The 20,968-nt window shown below is 39.5% G+C and overlaps 1 protein-coding gene across 2 annotated transcripts; it reads right to left on the bottom strand.

Moving 5' to 3' along the window:
* Positions 1–3,202: 3,202 nt before the first annotated feature.
* LOC140963633 (20 kDa chaperonin, chloroplastic-like) lies at positions 3,203–5,702 on the bottom strand. Of its 2 annotated transcripts, none has more exons than XM_073423025.1 (6): positions 5,529–5,702; positions 5,231–5,439; positions 4,465–4,644; positions 4,234–4,389; positions 3,712–3,789; positions 3,203–3,549 (listed from the first exon to the last, which is right to left on the bottom strand). In XM_073423025.1, exons 2-6 carry the CDS (start codon positions 5,414–5,416, stop codon positions 3,376–3,378), a joined length of 774 nt encoding a protein of 257 aa, XP_073279126.1. In that variant the 5' UTR covers positions 5,417–5,439; positions 5,529–5,702; the 3' UTR covers positions 3,203–3,375. The 2 variants fall into 2 exon arrangements, with proteins under 2 accessions (XP_073279126.1, XP_073279127.1); XM_073423026.1 differs by having other exon boundaries at positions 5,231–5,419; positions 5,529–5,677.
* Positions 5,703–20,968: the final 15,266 nt, after the last annotated feature.

Genomic DNA, 20,968 nt, shown 5'->3' with positions numbered 1-20,968 from the left:
AGTAGAGGAGGTAGAGGGTGGAGGTGGTGAATTTTTGCTTTCTTGCTAAGGTATCGCCTAGCAGAGGAGTTAGGGGGTGAGGGTGGAGGATATTTATTTTTCTGCTAAGGCGTCGTCTAGCAGAGGAGTTAGAGAGTGGAAGTGTTGAATTTTTATTTTCATGCTAAGGCGTCGCCTAGCAAAGGAGTTAGAGGGTGAGGGTGGAGAATATTTATTTTTCTGCTAAGGCGTCGCCTAGCAGAGGAGTTAGAGGGTGAGGGTGGAGAATTTTTATTTTCCTGCTAAGGCGTCGCCTAGCAGAGGAGTTAGAAGGTGAGGGTGGAGAATTTTATTTTCCTTCTAAGACGTCGCCTGGCAGAGGAGTTAGAGGGTGAGGGTGGAGAATATTTATTTTCCTGCTAATGCATAGCCTAGCAGAGGAGTTAGATGGTGAGGATGTTGAAATTTTATTTTTCCTGCTAAGAACTATTTTGGCAGAGAAGTCAAGGGCACGGGGAAGTGGAAACTATTTCCCTTCAAAAGCTTAGTAGAGGACCTGGAAGATGGGCGCGACGAAGGCATACTGTGTTAGAAAATTTTATTCCGTTTGTCGTTAACGAACAATGTTTGCCGCTGCGACAATTACGGGGATCGACGGAGGGCGAGGCTGTGGAATATGGCGAGGGTGAGGAGAGGGCGACGCTGCTCGACGTGGGCGCTCGCGAGAGAAGCGAGCGAGGTTGGCGAGGAGGGGTGGTGAGGCGAGTGGGCTTGTGGGCGAGGCGGGCGATAAGGGGCGAGCAGGCTTGAAGGCGAGGCTGGGCGATGAGGGGCGAGCGGGCGTGCGGGTGAGGCTGGGAGATAAGGGGCTAGGCTGGGCAATAAGGGGAGAGGGGCGAGGGGCGAGCGGGCGTGAGGGGGAGGCTGGGCGCTCGCGAGAGAGACGAGCGAGGTGGGCGAGGGGGCGAGTGCGCACGGCGGGCGAGGAGGGGTGGTGAGGCGAGCGGGCATGTGGGCCAGGCAGGGCGCTGGCGAAGGAGACGAGTGAGGCTGGTGAGGGGGCGAGTGCGCGCGGCTGACGAGGAGAGGCGGTGAGGCGAGTGGGCGAGGCTAGGCGTGATGAGCGCCGACTGTGCGAGGAGATCGGGGCGAGGAGCTAGCCAATGCTACGAGGTGATGTGAGAAGGCGCGAGCGAGACGCGGTCGAGGGGAAGACACACCGGGCGAGAGGTGAGAGCGCAGCAGGCGAAGGCAGGCGAGGTGATGGAGGGGCGAGGACTGTCGAGCTGAGATAGCTATGGGGCGAGGCCGGGGCGAGATGGTGATGGGCGAGGGCTGCTGGCTTGAGGCGGGGCGCGATTGTGAGCGAAGGGGTGAGGGGATGAGCACGCGAATAGGTGGGAGAGTGCGGTTGCCAGGCGAGGGAGAGCTGGTAAATGAATTGCAGAGGAAATTCTGTGTGGGAGAAGTGAGAAGGAGAGGGGGAGTGGATGATTATTTATGGATGAGCTCAGACCAAATCTTTCCATTCAGAACAAGATTGCGATTTGATTTGTTTCCAAACTTATGGAGACTAGTGAGCATCAAAGAAAGAATGTACAACTCACGCCTTGTAAACCGATAACAACGCAATTAATCGAACTTTGAACCTACGATTCAGTTCGACTCGAGAGGGGGAGACTGGTGATACCCCAGGGATGAACCCTTCAAGGTCAGACCCAAACTCCCGGCCCATCTCTACGGCCCACAGGTGAAGGGCTCATGAGCAGCTCAGGTATTCTCCTATAAATACCAGGTTTGAGCGTATGATTATTCATTTTACTATATTGTTTTCAGCAGCGCCCTTAGCTGCTCCCCTCATATATCCTCAGTCTCTTTCAGAACACCCTCCTGGCCCCCTTCTAACGGTCTCATTTGTGATTTCAGGCTTAGGATTATTTCAAAACCTGCGTCTGGATTAGTGACACTCGCCGGAATCGGACCCTAAATTTCCCGTGAGTATCATACACCAAAGTAAAAGAAAGCGATAAACTTGAGATTCTGACATAAATTTAGAGTGGTGGTCAATAAATTTTTTCAATAATTTAAAAAATACACAAAAGTACAACAAAGTCGGCTAATGAAACTCTTAATAAACTTCAATTTTAATCAAAGTGAACGGTAAGACTTCTATACTCTCAACTACAAGGATTTCAAAAAAAAATTTCTATGCATCAATTAATCAGATAATAACTTATTAGTGTGTGTCTGCTTTGATCAATTTGGCATGTAAAAAGCTTTTCCAAAAAAATACAGAAGATCGGAGAATTAGAATTCCAGAGAGTTGAAGAGTCTTAATAGCTTGTCAAACCGATCTATCTATAGATTTCATATGCAATAGTCATCTTTTTAGATCATATATTTGTTTTTAATTACAGATGTCGTTGTTGTCGTATCATCATCTTTTCTAAGAGATTTTGGTAGTGCGCATGAATTCTGGCATTCTGTCGAGAATCAGTGATTGTTAGTACAGAAAAATTTATCCGATATTTCAGTTGAACTATGATTCTTAATCACTGAATACAATGATATTCTTCATAGAATGCTTGGATTTGGACTGGCTGGTCCACTGAAATAAATTGCTATCAGTTGGGCTTCATCACTTGTCCTTATATCAGTTTGCCTATCAGTATCTCTTTTGTCTTATACTATCACCTTGATTCGATAATCAGTTTTAGAAAAAATTTGTCTTGAATGTTCAGTTTTTTGCTTAAATTCAATTTAATTAAGCTCTATAATTATATGTTGAATCTACAACCTTTTTCGAATTTCAAAACTTAAATGTTCTGAAAGAACTACTTCGTTGACAAATGGAGCAACTGTGTGGGTTCCTATTTAACTTCCCACTTGCGTCCCATTTGTTGTTCTTCAATCTTCACAAAAAAGATTAATAAATTAAATACACAACTCAATACTGTTGAAAATGTNCCCTTCTAACGGTCTCATTTGTGATTTCAGGCTCAGGATTATTTCAGAACCTGCGTCTGGATTAGTGACACTCGCCGGAATCGGACCCTAAATTTCCCGTGAGCATCACACGTCAATCTCTTAATATGACAATAATAAACGGTGTCCCAAATAACATCATTTTACACACGTAATATGCAAAGAAAATGCTACGAGAACGCTCTACTCTTATTAGCTCAATCATGAAACATTGAAAACAAGATACACGACAAGACCCTGGAAGCAAGAAACGAGCAACTCTTTGTAAACCAACAAAATTTATGCCAAAAATCTGAGGACTGTTACATTTCATAGAACCATAAAAAGCCGTGTTCGGCTCTAAATTACAAGAGTGTCTATTTTCATCATTTGCAGGATACAGAAGGGATGAACGAAAGACAGGATGGGAACTCAGGAAAGGATAGCCATTACATCAGATGCACGCAGTGCTATATAATCAGAACCATCACTACCTTTGAAATCGTTGCCTGCATATTTTGAGTACATAACTGTATTTCCTGGGGCAACTGACAATGACTTCCTAACACCATCTTCATCGAGTCGGCCAGGCCCAACTGCTACAACCTGTAATTTAAGAATAGAAATAGTAAAGTTTGTGTGCCCAATACGCTTAACTTCCGGCCCATGTTATTAATCGGTCGAAGCACATCAAGGAACAAGGAACTTCGACCTCCATTGAGCCATAAGGCATTCATATTAAGGATAAGTTCAATAACAGCCACTCACTGCGCCAATTGAAGGCTTCTCCTTGCTCGCATCGGTTAAGAACAATCCACCGGCAGTTTTCTCTTCAACCTCAGCCACCTAAAAATAAATAAACGTTCAGTGAGTATCGTAATAGTACAGCACACTGAAATCGAGGTAGGCTGAACTTGCTTTTACCCAAGATTGAAGATTATGATGTTATATGAAAAGACATGTAATTTCATCGTATCACTACTAGGGATGCTTTGGATTATGTCAATAATCCAGGAAAAATCAGGCATTTTATTAAGTTCAATTTTTTAATCAGTAACATTTTTAATCAGTAACATGAAATTCGAGTTCGAATCTTTTTAGAATATCATCATTTGAATTTACAAAAATGATAAAATTGTTGATTAGAAAAATTTTCAAATTTAAAATACACCATGTGTCGGTCGAATAATTGATAATAAACACACACTATGTGTGCTACATCTTACAATGCTAGTATAAAAAATATAAATTGATTAAAAGTAGAAATAGGGAGCTGGATGAATAACCTACCTTTATGAGAACTCTGTCATTCAAAGGCTTCAAATCCTTTATATCATCAGTATCAAGAGTACCAACAATATCATCCTCCTTCAGAATGAGATGATTTGAACCATCAAACTCCACTTCTGTACCCGCATACTTCGAGTAAACCACTTGGGTACCAGTCTGAACACGGTATCAACCGTTAAGTCTGAGTATTTACCGTTAAACATAAAAACGACTAAAAAGGTCGGATCATACCTTCAAACTAATCTCCACCTTATTTTTTCCAATTGTACGACCCTCTCCAACAGCAACCACCTCACCCCCTTGAGGTTTTGATAGTGCAGTGGTTGGTAACAGGATACCACCCGAAGTTTTTTCCTCAGCCGCCTTAATTTTTACCAACACTCTGTCACCCAAAGGTTTGAGTGATGTATACTGAAGAGTTGGGAACATAAAGATTAGTCAGCAGTAGCATTGCCTTAACAAAAAACAAGAGCACACCAATACATTTTGGTGCAGAGGTAAATATTATCGCTCAATCAACCTAGAACTTAGTGTGCATATCAAAATCAGTGTGTTGCCTAGTTTTAGACCTCTAAAAAATCCACGTTCAAGTTCAGTTTACACCACCTAATGAAGACACAATAAGGTGAATGAACAGTATGTGAAACTACAGAGATGGAAGACAGAAGCAAGAAAGATCAACGGCAATTCTCGATCAACCAACCCAAAGAAAAGTTTCCCTCTCACCACAAAAAACATAGTCAATAAGGAAACCATTCGCTAGATTTTAATCAAAAGCATCAGATCCAGTTCTACACACCACATAGATTATACAATATCCAGCTATCTTACGACCAATAGTATAATTAATAAAACAGCATTCTAGAGAATTAACAAAAAAACCAACATAAACTTAGAATCAATGAAAACATGATCAGAAATTCAACAAAAGAAAAGCACCAAGAGCATAAAAGGTGTGGACTACAAAGGACCACGTATACGGACTCGAAGAATATACCTTCGGCGCAACAGTTGTAGCAGCCTTAACAACAAGACCACGGAACGACCTATGGGCCTCGCCGTTCAGATTCAAAGGTGAAAAAGAAGACACTTTAACTGCATTTGAAGCCCTCAGACCTCCAAACGGGGTAAACCCTTTCGCTGAAATCGAAGATGCAGCAGCAGTCAGCTGGGTAGTCGCCATTTCCTGCTCTCAAAGCGAAAAATCTAAAGAAAATTAAAAAAAAAAAACCCATCAAATCAAGAACCAGAAAGTGCCAACAACAGTTGATTTGGGAAAAAAAAGTAGCTAATACCGAGTAGGAAATATGATTGCGGAATCAAGAGAAGAGAGTCTTGTGGGAGGTGGGTTGTGAATTACGATGTACAATTTGTTGGGGAGAGAAGATAACAAAACCCTAGGGGATTAAGGTTTTCGATGGAGGGGGTTTAATGCAATTTCGTAGAGGTTTCTAGAAAGATACATTTATGAATTGCTCAGTAGCTCGCTCATCTATTTTGCACCACCAATAATGAGTATCGACCCGGGCAATCGGATCGGGTTTTTCGGGTTCCACCCGATCCGAACTCGATCGGGTGCAATTGTCGGATAAAATCGGATAATNTGTTGAAAATTAGGTATTGAATATTGAAAATTAGTGTGTGATGATGAAATTATTTCGTGATGCCCTTTTGATAGAGGTACAACACGCACTATTCTCCGAGATAAAAGATATTTCTTGGAACTAAAACCAACAAAAACAATGGTGAATACAATATCAGGTCCTGTAGACTTGATTAAAGGTTGTGGTAAAGCACAATTTTTTTACCTAATGATACAAAATTTTTTATCAATGATGCTTTGNACACATGGTCATCCATTGAAAGACCAGAAGATCTTTCAGAATAATAAGTTTCAATGTAAAGCATGTTCTCTTGGAAAACTTATTATAAGACCATCACCAGCCAAAATCCAAACTGAATCACCAATGTTTCTTGAACGTATTCAGGGTGATATTTGTGGACCAATCCATCCAACATGTGGACCATTCAGATACTTTATGGTATTGATTGATGCCTCCAGCAGATGGTCACATGTATGTTTATTGTCAACTCGAAATGTTGCATTTGCAAGATTACTTGCTCAAATAATAAAATTGAGGAATCAATTTCTCGATTATACAATCAAGAAAATTAGACTTGATAATGCTGGTGAATTTACTTCCCAAACTTTCAATGATTATTGTATGTCTATGGGAATCATTATTCAGCATCAAGTTGCTCATGTACATACACAGAATGGATTGGCTGAATAATTGATTAAACGTCTGCAAATGATTACTAGACCAATGATTATGAAAACAAATCTCCCTATTTCTATATGGTAACATGCAATTTTACATGCTGCTGCATTAATTCGCATCATACCAAGGGCATATCATAAATACTCCCCATTGCAGCTTGCATTTGGTAAAGAACCATACATTTCTCATCTGAAATTTTTTGGATGTATGGTGTATGTGCCTATTGCACCACCGCAACGAAAGAAAATGGGACATCAAAGAAAAATTGGAATTTATATCGGTTATGATAGTTCATCAATCATTCGATATCTTGAACCTCAGACAGGCGACGTGTTCACAGCACGTTTTGCTAATTGTCATTTTAATGAGAAAATCTTCCCAATGTTAGGGGGAGAACATAAACATACCCAAAAAGAAATTACATGGTATGTATCATCATTGTTACATCTGGATTCAAGAACAAAACAATGTGAAAAAGAAGTACAGCAAATTGTGCACTTGCAAAGAATAGCAAATCAAATACCAGATGCGTTTGCAGACACAAAAAGGATAACTAAATCATATATACATGCTGCAAATGCCCCTGCTCGAATTGAAATTTCGAAGAAACAAATTGAAGATACTCATGATGTCATTAAACACCTGAAGCGTGGAAAGCCAGTCGGTTCCACTGATAAAAATCCTCGAAAAAGAAAATTCATAGAGAAACACGATGGTCACAAAATAAAGAATGATGTTCTCGAACAAACACGATGATGATCACAAAATAAAGAATATTGTTCCCGAAGAAACACATGATGATGAAGATGTTCTGTCAGAACCAGAAACTGACGAGAATCGTGAAATCTCTATCAATTATATTAATACTGGAAAAATATGGAACCAAAAAGATATAGAAGAAATTGATGATATATTTTTTTATAATGTGGCAATAGACATCATAAATGATAACGAAGTTCATGAACAAAAATATTTTGGTGAATGTAAAAATCGGCAGGATTGGATAAAATGGAAAGATGCTAATCAGGTTGAATTGAATTCGCTAAATAAACGTAATGTTTTTGGACCTATAGTCCTTACACCTGAAGGTGTAAAACCTGTTGGATACAAATGGGTTTTTATTCGAAAGCAAAATGAGAAAAANGAGAGAAGATAACAAAACCCTAGGGGATTAAGGTTTTCGATGGAGGGGGTTTAATGCAATTTCGTAGAGGTTTCTAGAAAGATACATTTATGAATTGCTCAGTAGCTCGCTCATCTATTTTGCACCACCAATAATGAGTATCGACCCGGGCAATCGGATCGGGTTTTTCGGGTTCCACCCGATCCGAACTCGATCGGGTGCAATTGTCGGATAAAATCGGATAATTATTCGGGTTCTGGTAGTACCCGAACCTGATTATATTTTTGTCGGCTCGGGTTCGGGTATAGAATTGCTACCCGAATTACCCGATCGGGTACCCGATTGTTTTTTAAAAATAAAAAAAACATATGGACTTATAATTGGACCGGTCCAGTTTAATAAATTGGAAAACCATTTTGCCAAAAAAAAAAAAAAATATGGGCTGTACGTTTGTTTCCAATCTACTTAGAACGAGGGTCGGCAGGAGTTTAGGATTACATCGGCCATCGCTATTTCTTGGAGACATGTTGAAATCGACACTGGATTTGCTCGAATCTTGGCTTCGCTGGGTTTTTCACAGTTGCTGGTTTGTTATTCTCGAAAGTCTGCAAATTGTTCACTAGTGTGTTAGGGATGTCATTCTGTTTACAAGTTATCAATTTGGTATTAGGTCATTAACAAATAAATTATTGTGTTTCTTGGGTTTTTCCATTATTAATACAAAATTTATCACTTTTGTTGCTTTCTCGATTGTGTTTCTTCTCTATTCAATATTAGAACCTCTCCAACTCGTTTTCCCTTAATAATAAAAAAAATCACTGTTTTTTTTTTAAATTTTAAAAAAAAAAAACTAATTTTGTACATGTAATATATCATCGCTAAGCTAATTAGTTGGACAATATATAAAGCTTTGGTAGATGTAACAACAATGCGATGCGTTATGTAGGTTTCGCTTTCTTCTGGAATTCTTTTCATAGCCAATGAATTAAATCTTAGCATTGAACATATATATCAATTCCAAGATTAGACTTGTTAATTTCTTATATATGCATCTAAATAGTTTATGCTCGATTTTTTTATGTTTAACTTTTGTAGACATTCACGAGACAATATTATTTTGATAAGCCTATTTTCGCATCACATATTATTTGATAGACACAATATGATAAAATGTTATTTTGTCAAAAAAAAACCCGAACCCGACCTTATCGGGTACCCGAAAAGGCGCGTATTGTCCAAAATCGGATCGGATTCGGGTAATGAAAAAGCTACCCGAAAAAATCGGGTACCCAATCCGAATTACCCGAAACCCGAAAAACCCGACCCGTGCCCACCCCTAATCGACCCCTTACACTAACTATTGTATCCGTTTAAATAAAATATATCATAAAAGATTAAATATGATATGTGCATATATATATATATATATATGTAAGCAAGACATTATAGAAAAAAACAAGAGTGTTGTAACACAATGATTAACATAAAAATTAATTGCACTAACAAGTGTATGAATCACCACATTCGCTTGTTGTCTGACAAAGAAACTTCTTGTGAGAGAAGAGATCGAACAATACTCAATAATAATTGATCCAAACTCGATGTAATCCATCAAAATGAAAAAAAAAATCATCAACCACGGATTTAGAATATGCTTCAAATATGACATGCTACAAGCCCAACTTATAGCATCAATCAACACATTTACCTCAGCTTTCACGTACCTAAATTAGCCCATGATATACACACAAAGAAATCACCTTTGGAATCCTGAATTACTGGTGCAACTCCAACCAGATGTACCTCCTTGAAGATGACAACATCAATATTGCATTTTAATATAGTCATATGGAGGTCGTTTCCATCTAAGAACCTCATCAAGTAAAGATGTAAATTTGTGTGGGGATTGAGAAGATGTTCGAGTGGTAATCCATTGCTTGAGAAAATAAGAAGCTAAAGAAATGTTGACACTTGCTGGTCTATCATATGTCATTTCGTGATTTCCATGTATTCCATAGAATCATAGACATTACCTGAAGAGGAGAACAATTCAAACAACAAAAGAACCATTGTAAGAAATAATTCATGTTATTTGTGCAATCATTCACAAGGTGCAACAAATTTGTCAAACTCCAATAAGTCCGTGAATAGGGACAACCAATAAAAGATGCAATTAAGTGTTTTTCACTCCCTGAACCGCATAGAACACGAAGAGATGGTACATCAATACCACGATCACGTAAATTTTGCCAAATAAGAAGGCAGTTTCTTGCACTTTTAAGTGGTAAATGAATGTCTTCCGTGAGAAGCCTATAAACAGGCTTAACTGTGTAGCATCCAATTCAGCTTAAGTGCCACACATGTATGTCCTCCGAGGAAACTGATAAAAAAATGAATACTCGTGATTTCATCAATATCTATAGGCTTAAATATGACATGCGACAAAGTAAAATTCCACTGTCGCAAGTTTGTGTCAATCAAATCATGAACCGTCAAAGATTGTTACTTATCTTCAAGTGACGTTTGTGTATAGAAGTTGTTAGGATCGGATGTAATGCCCGAGATTTTATTCTGTTAATCCGAGATTAATGATTACAAAATGATGTGATTAGAGCCGGACCATTTCTGAGGCACGATTCGAGATATCATGTGATATGTGATGTGCGAGGACAGACCACCTCGCGCATATGCGCGACACAAGGTGCGCATATGCGCGAGGCAGGCAGAGAACCTCGCACATATGCGCGAGAAGAGGGTGAGCACATGCGCGAGCTGGTGGACTTGAATTATGCCGAGACAGTAAGTCTCGCGCATATGCGCGAGAAGAGGGCGCGCATATGCGCGAGCAGAAGAGTTTGATGCGCAGAGACCAGTAGGTCTCGCGCATATGCGCGGAGGAAGGTCGCGCATATGCGCGAGACGTGCAGTACATAGATTAAGCCACCTAGCCTTGCCATGCATGAGATATATATAACAAGCATTCACTCCTTCAGATTTGCAGATGAGAAGATCGAAATTCCTTAGCAAAAATCCTCCAGCTTTTCCTTTTAAGAATTTGAGTGTTATACAAGATCCGTCCGTTTGATTTTCGATCTAAGCTCAGTACCGTGATCCTCTCGTTGAAGGCTTCACAAGGACGAAAGTTTTCTTATGTTTTGTTATGATTTGAAAATATGACAGTGAAGGAATCATGATATGATTACTATATGGTGTTCTTGACATATGAGACATCGTATAATCGAAACCGGATTGAGGAACGGATACCGTCTGAAATTGTTATGATCATCAGATTTGATTTGATTGAGATTATACAGATTTGGTATCAGTTTGTGTTATTGATTGATTATGAGATATTGAGATTGATATATACTGATTTTGTATTGCTGGTATTTTGAGATTGCACTGTTATGTCGTCAGACTTTGATAAGATTGAGATATCTTGTTTGAATGGGATGGTAATATTGTATATTCGATTGTCATTGCCAGATTGAGTATTGACAGCTTCGAATCCAGGACTTCGATTTTGTCAGACTGATAGAAAGAAAGGTATAAATCAATGTTGAACCGGGAGGATATAACTCGAGATAGATCTGACTTGAGTTTCACTAAATCACATACTTTATTTTATTGCATTGAGGTTTTTCATTCCTGAGATTGATATGCTTAGTCTATTGAGTTATAGAAAAGCATGTATTCAGTCATGGGCGGAGGCGCCTAGCCAATGGCGGAGGCGCCAAGTCTTTGGCGGATATGCCAAGACACTGGATGTTGGTTTATATTGATGTTGCGTAGGAGCGGATCGGCTTCTATTGCGGAGATTCGGTATATTATGCCAATGTCCAGGAATCGGGATCCCAAGAGTAGAGAAGAGTCGAATATGAGATGTTGAGTCACGAGTTTATTTACAGTTTTATATCGATTCATGTTGTCAGATTAGATACATGTTATTGATATCTGTTTCATGCTTTTATATCGGTTTATATGATTGCATGTATAGATTGTTTATACAGGGAATATTATTCTCACGGGAGTTATCCGACTATTGTTGTGTTTGTATGTGTGCATAACAACAGGTGGGACAGGATCAAGGTCGAGAAGAGGATGAGAGATTACAAATTAGCGTGGAGATCCGGGCCCAGAAGTAGATTTGGTTTCGACACTTGAGATGTAGTGGTCGAACCCTAGTTTGATGTAAATGTAGTTTGTATAAGACTTGTACTTTTAATTTTGATATGTATATCAGATTGATTACATTATGTTCCGCACTGTATTTGAAAAAAAAAATTTCGACCCAATTTATTTAATTGATCCAATTATGTTCAAGAATGATTAAGAATTGAATTAGCGTCCGGGTCCCCACAGCAGGTGGTATCAGAGCAGTAGGTTCTAGAACTGTAGGTTCTTGCGACTGAGATTGAAGTAAGTGAGCGGGATAGATTGAGTTTTCTTTCCCGCTTCTACATGCTAGCATTGCATTATTTTATGAGGTGTTATTGCTTTAATACATGTTTACCTGACTTATCTGATTTTATTGGAAATATGTATTATTGAGATTGAATCAGAACCGATTCTTGATTCTTGATCAGATGTAAGATGATCAGAAAGGGACTGAGACAGATTTGTCAAATATGATTACTAACCCTTTTGATAATCAGATATGCCTCCTCGAAAAATCCCAGAACAGGATAGTACTTCAGCTAATCCGATGGATGTCACAGCAACACCGATGGAAACACTACTGAAGAGATTTCAGTCATTTAAACCGCCGACTCTGAAAGAAACTGAGACATCTGTTGACTGTGAGAGTTGGCTAGATGATATTGAGTTGCTGTTTGATTCATTGGATTATTCAGATGAACGAAGAGTTAGACTGATCGGGCACCAGTTGCATGATGTTGCAAAGAATTGGTGGCTTACAACAAAGAGGGCATTGGAGCATCGAGGTACATTTATTATATGGAAAATCTTTAAGACTGAATTCTATCAAAGATTTTTACCAGTATCGTACAGGAAAGACAAGGGAGCAAAGTTTGCTAATTTGATACAGGGTCAACTGAACATAGAAGAATATGTGGCCAAGTTTTCTACCCTGTTGCGATTTTCTCCACATTTTGCTAAGAATGACGAAGCTGTGGCCGATCAGTTCATCAATGGGTTGAATCCTGAGATCTTTACATTGGTGAACACTGGGAGACCGAATAACTTTGCCGATGCTTTGAACAGAGTGAAGGGAGCTGAAGCAGGTCTGATCAGGCAGAAAGGAGCTTCGTATGTTGCATCAGCACCGAGACCACAACAGTCATCTACTACTCAGTTTCAGCAACCCCCTCCCAGATTTGAGAGTGGCAGTAGCAGTAGTGGAAGGAGAGATCAGTTGAAAGCCAGAGGGAAACAGTTTAAGAAGTCTGGCAGCAGTTCTTCTAGCTCCAGTGGTTCCAGACAGAGTTATACCAAGGCTGATTGCAGGACTTGTGGAGGGAGACATCCCACAGAGCAATGCCAAGGAGTACTTGGTAGATGCCGCATCTGCAGACAGCAGGGACATTTTGCTAGAGTATGCCCACAGAGAGGTTCCCAGGGAGCCCAAGGAGCAGAATCAACTGGATCAATGGCACAGATTGATAGAAGATCATCAGCTGTTCACTATTTCCAACCCCCACCGACTACTACTCCGTCACAGCAGAGGCCAGGAGGAAGTCAGACAGTTAGCTAGCCTCCGAGACAGCAGGCCAGAGTATTTACTTTGACTGAGGAACAGGCACATGAAGCCCCAGATGATGTTGTTGCAGGTAACTGTTCTTTTGGTGGTTATCCTGCTTACGTATTGATTGATACGGGTGCATCCATACATTTATTTCGGAACGATTTCCATTGATTCATGCATTAACTGTTGAGTCTTTATCCGTTGTAGTATACGTCTCTTCTACTTTGGGGACAAAATTGATAAAAGTGAATGCTGTCAAACACTGTATGCTACAATATAATGGCCATAAAATTGAGTTAGATTGTATTGTACTTGGATTGTCTGATTTTGACTGTATTATCGATATTTATATGCTAACCAAGTACAGAGCAACCGTTGATTGTTTCTATAAGATTGTGAGATTAAGACCTGATATGGCTGATGAATGGAAATTCTATTGTAAGGGTTCAAGAGCTAGAATTCCTTTGATATCTACTATATCTATGACTCGATTATTGCAGAAAAGAGCGGAGGGATTCCTTGTATATGTAGTTGACGTACTGAAATTGAGCCCATCATTGGCTGATTTGCCAGTGGTATGTGAGTTTGCTGTTGTCTTCCCAGATGTGATTCCTGGATTGCCTCCAGTCAGAGAGATAGACTTCAGCATTGAGTTTGTACCAGGTACAGTTCCTACTTCTAGAGCTCCGTACAGAATGACACCGATTGAATTGAAAGAATTGAAAGAACAGTTAGAAGATTTACTGGCCAAAGGTTACATTAGACCGAGTGTTTTTCCTTGGGGTGCTCCAGTATTATTTTTCAGAAAAAAAGACGGTTCAATGAGACTCTGCATTGACTACCTGCAACTGAACAAGGCTACGGTAAAGAACAAATACCCTTTGCTTCGTATCGATGATTTATTTGATCAGTTGCAGGGTTCTTCTGTATATTCCAAGATCGATCTGAGATCTGGCCATCATCAGTTGAGAGTCAGAGATTCTGATATCTCGAAAACAGCTTTTTGAACCAGGTATGGACATTATGAGTTTATTGTCATGCCGTTTGGTCTTACGAATTCTCCCGCTGTATTTATGGGTTTGATGAACCGCATATTTCAGAAATATCTCGATGACTTCGTGATTATATTTATTGATGATATTCTGATTTACTCGAAGAATATGATTGATCATGCTGAGCATTTGCGAACTGTATTGAATATTCTGAGAACTGAGAAACTATATGCCAAATTGTCGAAATATGAGTTTTGGCTGAGACAGGTTGTGTTTTTGGGTCACATTATATCTGGAGATGGGATTGCTATCGATCCTAGCAAAGTCGAGGCTGTGATCAGTTGGCCTACACCGACATCAGTGCCAGAGATACGCAGTTTTATGGGATTAGCAGGACATTATCGACGATTTATTAGAGATTTCTCCAGTATTGTTAAGCCGATTACTCAACTGACTCAGAATAATGCGCCATTTGTTTGGTCAGAGGAGTGTGAATCCAGTTTTTTATGGTTGAAGAAAAGACTAACCAGTGTTCCGATGTTGACTATTCCGTCAGATACTGGTGATTTTGTTGTTTATTGTGATGTGTCTCACAGAGGATTGGGTTGTGTTTTGATGCAGCGAGGCCATGTCATTGCTTATGCCTCGAGACAGTTGAAGCCACATGAGACTCGCTACCCAATTGATGATCTTGAATTGGCAGCCATTGTATTTGCGTTGAAAATCTGGCAACACTATCTATATGGTGAGAAATTTGAGATTTATTATGATCACAATAGTCTGAAGTATCCATTTTCACAGTAAGAACTGAATATGAGACAACGGAAATGGCTTGATTTATTGAAAGACTTTGATTGTGAAATCAAGTACTATCCGAGAAAGTCAAATGCAGCAGCTGATGCACTAAGTTGTAAGGTATGCTCTTTATCCTTATCGACGATTGGTGTTTCACATTTGATTGAATATTGCTGTTTGTCCGGATTAATATTTGAAACAGATTGTAAACCGTTGAGACTCTATGCTATTCAAGTCGAATCAGAGCTGATTTTGAGAATTAAAGAAGCTCAGAAAATTGATCAGAATATTCAGAACTCGATTTTGATGGTCAGCGCAGGATATCAATCCGAGTATCAGGTTCGTGACAGTGTTTTATATGTGAATAATCATCTTGTTGTGCCAGATGTTTCAGATTTGAAGAGACAGTTTTGGTGGAAACAGATGAAAGCAGACATTGCCGAATTTGTATCCAAGTGTCTGAATTACCAACAGGTAAAGGCGGAAAGAAAGAAACCAGGAGGTCTGTTGCAGAGCTTATCTATTCCTGAATAGAAATGGGATAACGTTTCCATGGATTTTGTGACAAAGCTACCACGTTCCTCCAGAGGTTGTGATGCGATTTTGGTCGTGATTGACAGATTGGCCAAATCAGCATGTTTTATCCCATACAAGATGACGTGCAGACATGAACAGATGGCAGAGACCTATGTCAGAGAATTGGTCAGATTACATGGAGTGCCGAAGTCGATTGTATCAGACCGTGATCCTCGGTTTACTTCGCACTTTTGGCACAGTTTGCAGCAGGCTCTAGGTACGAAGTTACATCTGAGTACCGCATATCATCCTCAGACCGATGGAAAGTCAGAGCGGACTATCCAGACATTGGAGGATATGCTGAGAACTGTAGTGCTAGATTTGGCACTAGTTGACGAGATTTTTTGCCACTTTGTGAGTTTTTCTTTAATTCTCAACATCAGCTTTGGTTCGACTTGAATAGCATAGAGTCTCAACGGTTTACAATCTGTTTCAAATACTAATCTAGACAAACATCAATCTTCTATCAAATGTGAAACACCAATCGTCGATAAGGATAAAGAACATATCTTACGACTTAGTGCATCAGCTGCTGCATTTGACTTTCCCGGATAGTACTTGATTTCACAATCAAAATCTTTCAGTAAATCAAGCCATCTTCTTTGTCTCATATTCAGTTCTGACCGTGAAAATAGATACTTCAGACTCTTGTGATCAGAATGTTCAGAACTCGATTGCGATGGTCAGAACAGGACATCAATCCAAATATCAGGTTCGTGATGATGTGTTATATGTGAATAATCGTCCAGTTGTGCCCGATGTGTCAGAGTTGAAACAACAGATATTGTCAGAAGCGCACAATAATCGATTTAGTATTCATCCTGGTGGCAGAAATATGTATAATGATTTGAAAAGACAGTTCTGGTGGTAACAGATGAAAGCAGATATTGCAGAGTTTGTATCCAGATGTCTGAATCGCCAACAGGTGAAAGCCGAAAGAAAGAAACTAGGAGGTTTGTTACACAGCAGGTGGTATCAGAGCAGTAGGTTCTTTAGACTGAGATAGAAGAGAATGAGCGGGGTAGATTGAGTTTTCTTTCCTGCTTTTGCGGTGATAGCATGTTTTATTGCTTTAATACATTTTTACCTAACTTATCTAATTTGATTAGAAATATGTATTATTGAGAATGAATCAGAACCGATTCTTGATCATAGGTAAGATAATCAGAAGGGGACTGAGACAGATTTGTCAAATTTGATTACTAACCCTTTTGATAATCAGATATGCCTCCTCGAAGAATCCCAGAACAGGGTAGTACCTCAGCTAATCCGATGGATGTCACAGCAACACCGATGGAAACACTGCTGAAGAGATTTCAGTCATTCAAACCACCGACTCTGAAAGGAACTGAGACATCTGTTGATTGAGAGAGTTGGTTGGATGACATCGAGATATTATTTGATTCATTGGATTGTACAGATGAGTGAAAAGTCAAACTGATTGGGCACCAGTTGCATGATGTTGCAAAGAGTTGGTGGCTTACAACCAAGATAGCATTGGAGCATAGAGGTACCGTTATTACATGGAAAATCTTTAAGACTGAATTCTATCAATGATTTTTCCCAGTATCGTACAGGAAAGACAAGGGAGCAGAGTTTGCTAATTTGATACAGGGTCAACTGAACATAGAGGAATATGTTGTCAAGTTCTCTACCTTGTTGCGATTTACTTCACATGTTGCTGAGAATGACGAAGCTGTGGCCGATCAGTTCATCAATGGGCTGAATCCTGAGATCTTTACATTGGTGAACATTGGGAGACCAAATCACTTTGTTGATGCCCTGAACAGAGACATAGGAGCAGAAGCGGGCCTGATTAGGCAGAAAGGAGCTTCATATGTTCTTCCAGCACCGAGACCACAGCAACCCCCTCCCAGATCTGAGAGTGGCAGTAGCAGCAGTGGACAAAGAGATCAATTGAAAGCCAGATGGAAACAGTTTAAGAAGTCTGGCAGCAGTTCTTCTAGCTCCAGTGGTTCCAGACAGAGTTATACCAGGGCTTATTGCAGGACTTGCGGAGGGAGACATCCCACAGAGCAATGCCAAGGAGTACTTGGCAGTTGCCGCATCTGTAGACAGCAGGGACATTTTGCTAGAGTATGCCCACAGAGAGGTTCCCAGGATCTCAGGGAGCAGAATCAGCTGGATCAATGGCACAGATTGATAGACGATCATCAGCTGTTCACTCTTTCCAGCCCCCACCGACTACTACTCTGTCACAGCAGAGGCCAGAAGGAATTCAGATAGTTAGCCAACCTCCTAGACAACAAGCCAGAGTATTTGCTTTGACTGAGGAACAGGAACATGAAGCATCAGATGATGTTGTTGCAGGTAACTGTTCTCTTTGTGGTTATCCTACTTATGTATTGATTGATACGGGTGCCTCCCATATTTTAATTTCTGAAAGATTTGCATTGAGACATGCATTGCCTGTTGAGTCATTATCTGCTGTAGTATCTATCTCTTCACCGTTGGGGAGAGGTCTTATATCAGTGAATGTTGTGAAACATTGTAAACTGCAGTATGATGGCCATGAGATTGAATTAGATTGTTTTGTACTTGGACTATCTGATTTAGACTGTATTATCGGTATTGATATGCTGACCAAGTACAGAGTAACCGTTGATTGTTTCCATAAGATTGTAAGATTCACACCTGATATGGCTTATTAATGGAAATTCTACGGCTTAGGTTCTAGAGCTAGAATTCCTTTGATATCTACTATTTCTATAACTCGATTATTGCAGAAAGGAGCAGATGGATTCCTAGTATATGCAGTTGACGTACTGAAATCGAGCCCATCATTGGCTGATTTGCCAGTGGTATGTGAGTTTGCTGATGTCTTCCCAGATGAGATTCCGAGATTGCCTCCAGTCAGAGAGAGAGACTTCAGCATTGAGCTGGTACCAGGTACAGTTCCTATTTCTAGAGCTCCGTACAGAATGGCACCGATTGAATTGAAAGAATTGCAAGATCAATTGGAATATTTACTGGCCAAGGGTTACATCAGACCGAGTGTTTCTCCTTGGGGTGCTCCAGTATTGTTTGTTAGAAAGAAGGACGGTTCAATGAGACTCTGCATTGATTATCGGCAACTGAACAAGGCTACGGTAAATAATAAATACCCTTTGTCTCGTATCGATGATTTATTTGATCAGTTGCAGGGTTCTTCTTTATATTCCAAGATCGATCTGAGATCTGGCTATCATCAGCTGAGAGTCAGAGAATCTGATATATCCAAGACAGCCTTCAGAACCAGGTATGGACATTATGAGTTTATAGTCATGCCGTTTGGTTTAACAAATGCTCCAGCTGTATTTATGGGTTTGATGAACCGTGTGTTTCAGAAGTACCTTGATGAGTTTGTGATTATTTTCATTGATGATATTCTGATATATTTGAAGAATATGATTGATCATGCTGAACATTTGAAAATTATATTGAATACGCTGAGGGCTGAGAAACTGTATGCCAAATTGTCGAAATGTGAGTTTTGGCTGAGACAGGTTGTGTTTTTGGGACACATTATATCTGGAGATGGGATTTCTGTCGATCCTAGCAAAGTTGAGACCGTGATCAGTTGGCCGAGACCGACATCTGTACCAGAGATACGCATCTTTATGGGTTTGATTTTATTGCATTGATGTTTGCCATTCCTGAGATTGATATGCTTAGTCTATTGAGTTATAGCAAAGCATGTATTCAGTCATGGGCGGAGGCGCCTAGTCAATGGCGGAGGCGCTAAGTCTTTGACGGATATGCCAAGACACTGGATGTTGGTTTATATCGATGTTGCATAGGAGCGGATCAGCTTCTATTGCGGAGATTCGGTATATTATGCCAATGTCCTAGAACCGGGATCCCTAGAGTAGAGAAGAGTCGAGTTTGAGGTGTTGAGTCACGAGTTTATTTACAGTTTTATATCGATTCATGTTGTCAGATCAGATACATGTTTTTGATATCTGTTTCATGCTTTTATATCGGTTTATATGATTGCATGTATACATTGTTTATACTGGGAATATTATTCTCACCGGAGTTATCCAGCTATTGTTGTGTTTGTATGTGTGCATAAAAACAGGTGGGACAGGATCAGGGTGAGAAGAGGATGAGAGATTACAGATTAGCGTGGAGATCCGAGCCCAGAAGTAGATTTGGTTTCGACACTTGAGATGTAGTGGTTGAACCCTAGTTTGATGTAAATGTATTTAGTAAAAGACTTGTACTATTACTTTTAATGTTTATATCAGATTGATTATATTATGTTCCGCACTGTAAATTTTAGACCCAATTTATTTAAATGATCGAATTATGTCCAAGAATGATTAAGAAATGAATTAGCGTCCGGGTCCCCACATCGGAGATGTGTTTAGAGGAGGGAGTAAATAAACACTCTTAAAAAATTCTTTTAACTTTAAACCGTTCTCAACAGTTTTTGAACTGTTAAGAATTATTATTGAACGACTAGCTTAACTGGACCACTTTAGACTAAAATAAGTGTAGAAATTATCTGGTTTGGCTAGTGATAAATAAAAACAATTGACAGTTTCAACAAAAAGCGGTCTGAAAACTTTAATATGCAAGAATGTAGAATGCATAAGTAAATGACTCAAGATTTTTATGGATGTTCGGAGATAAAACTTCTACGTCGTCTTTTCTTCAACTTGGAAAGGTTTCCACTTAAAGATGTTGATTTTACAACGTCTTGTAATAGCCCGCTTCAGTTAAGACTTATCACATTGTCTAAATTGAAACTCTTAGTTATCACTTTACAAGACCTTGATATTTAAGAACCATCAGTTCACCAGACAACATAACAAAACAGATAACAATGACATAATGGTCAGTTTTGTAACTGTTTGACTTGGTTGAGGTAGCACAAATTGATCTTTTGAGATTTGATATATTCTGATAAGTGTGTGCCTTGGTTGATGAGTCTGAAATGAGGACTCTTATGTGTGCTAAAAAATCTTGGAAATATGCAGGCTCTTGATTTCTTGAAAGTGTCGGTGATTTTAAAATAGTTTTGGTAGTGTTCTCTTTGAAATGCACTGCATATTTATATTAGTGTTCAACTGTCGAAAAGATTTTAAGGGTAATAAAAATATTCTAAAAATTTCCTTTTTTTTTGGTAGTATTTTGTCAATCATAAAAAATTAAGGGTAATAAAAATATTCTAAAAATTTCTTTTTTTTGGTGATGACAAAGCTAAGCTGCAAAAATATACAATCTGTTACGAAAAGATGTAAGATCAGAAAATCTA

This window comes from Primulina huaijiensis, chromosome 17 (genome assembly GCF_012295235.1).
Source record: "Primulina huaijiensis isolate GDHJ02 chromosome 17, ASM1229523v2, whole genome shotgun sequence".
NCBI lineage: Eukaryota > Viridiplantae > Streptophyta > Magnoliopsida > Lamiales > Gesneriaceae > Primulina > Primulina huaijiensis.
This window is presented reverse-complemented; position numbering and strand designations above follow the sequence as displayed.

Coding starts and splice junctions, on each gene's coding strand:
- LOC140963633 (XM_073423025.1), bottom strand. CDS start 5,416: ATGGCGACTACCCAGCTGACTGCTGCTGCATCTTCGATTTCAGCGAAA. Junction 4,645..5,230: donor CTACAACTGTTGCGCCGAAG/GTATATTCTTCG, acceptor CCAACTCTTCAG/TATACATCACTCAAACCTTT. Junction 3,550..3,711: donor AGAAGCCTTCAATTGGCGCA/GTGAGTGGCTGT, acceptor CTTAAATTACAG/GTTGTAGCAGTTGGGCCTGG.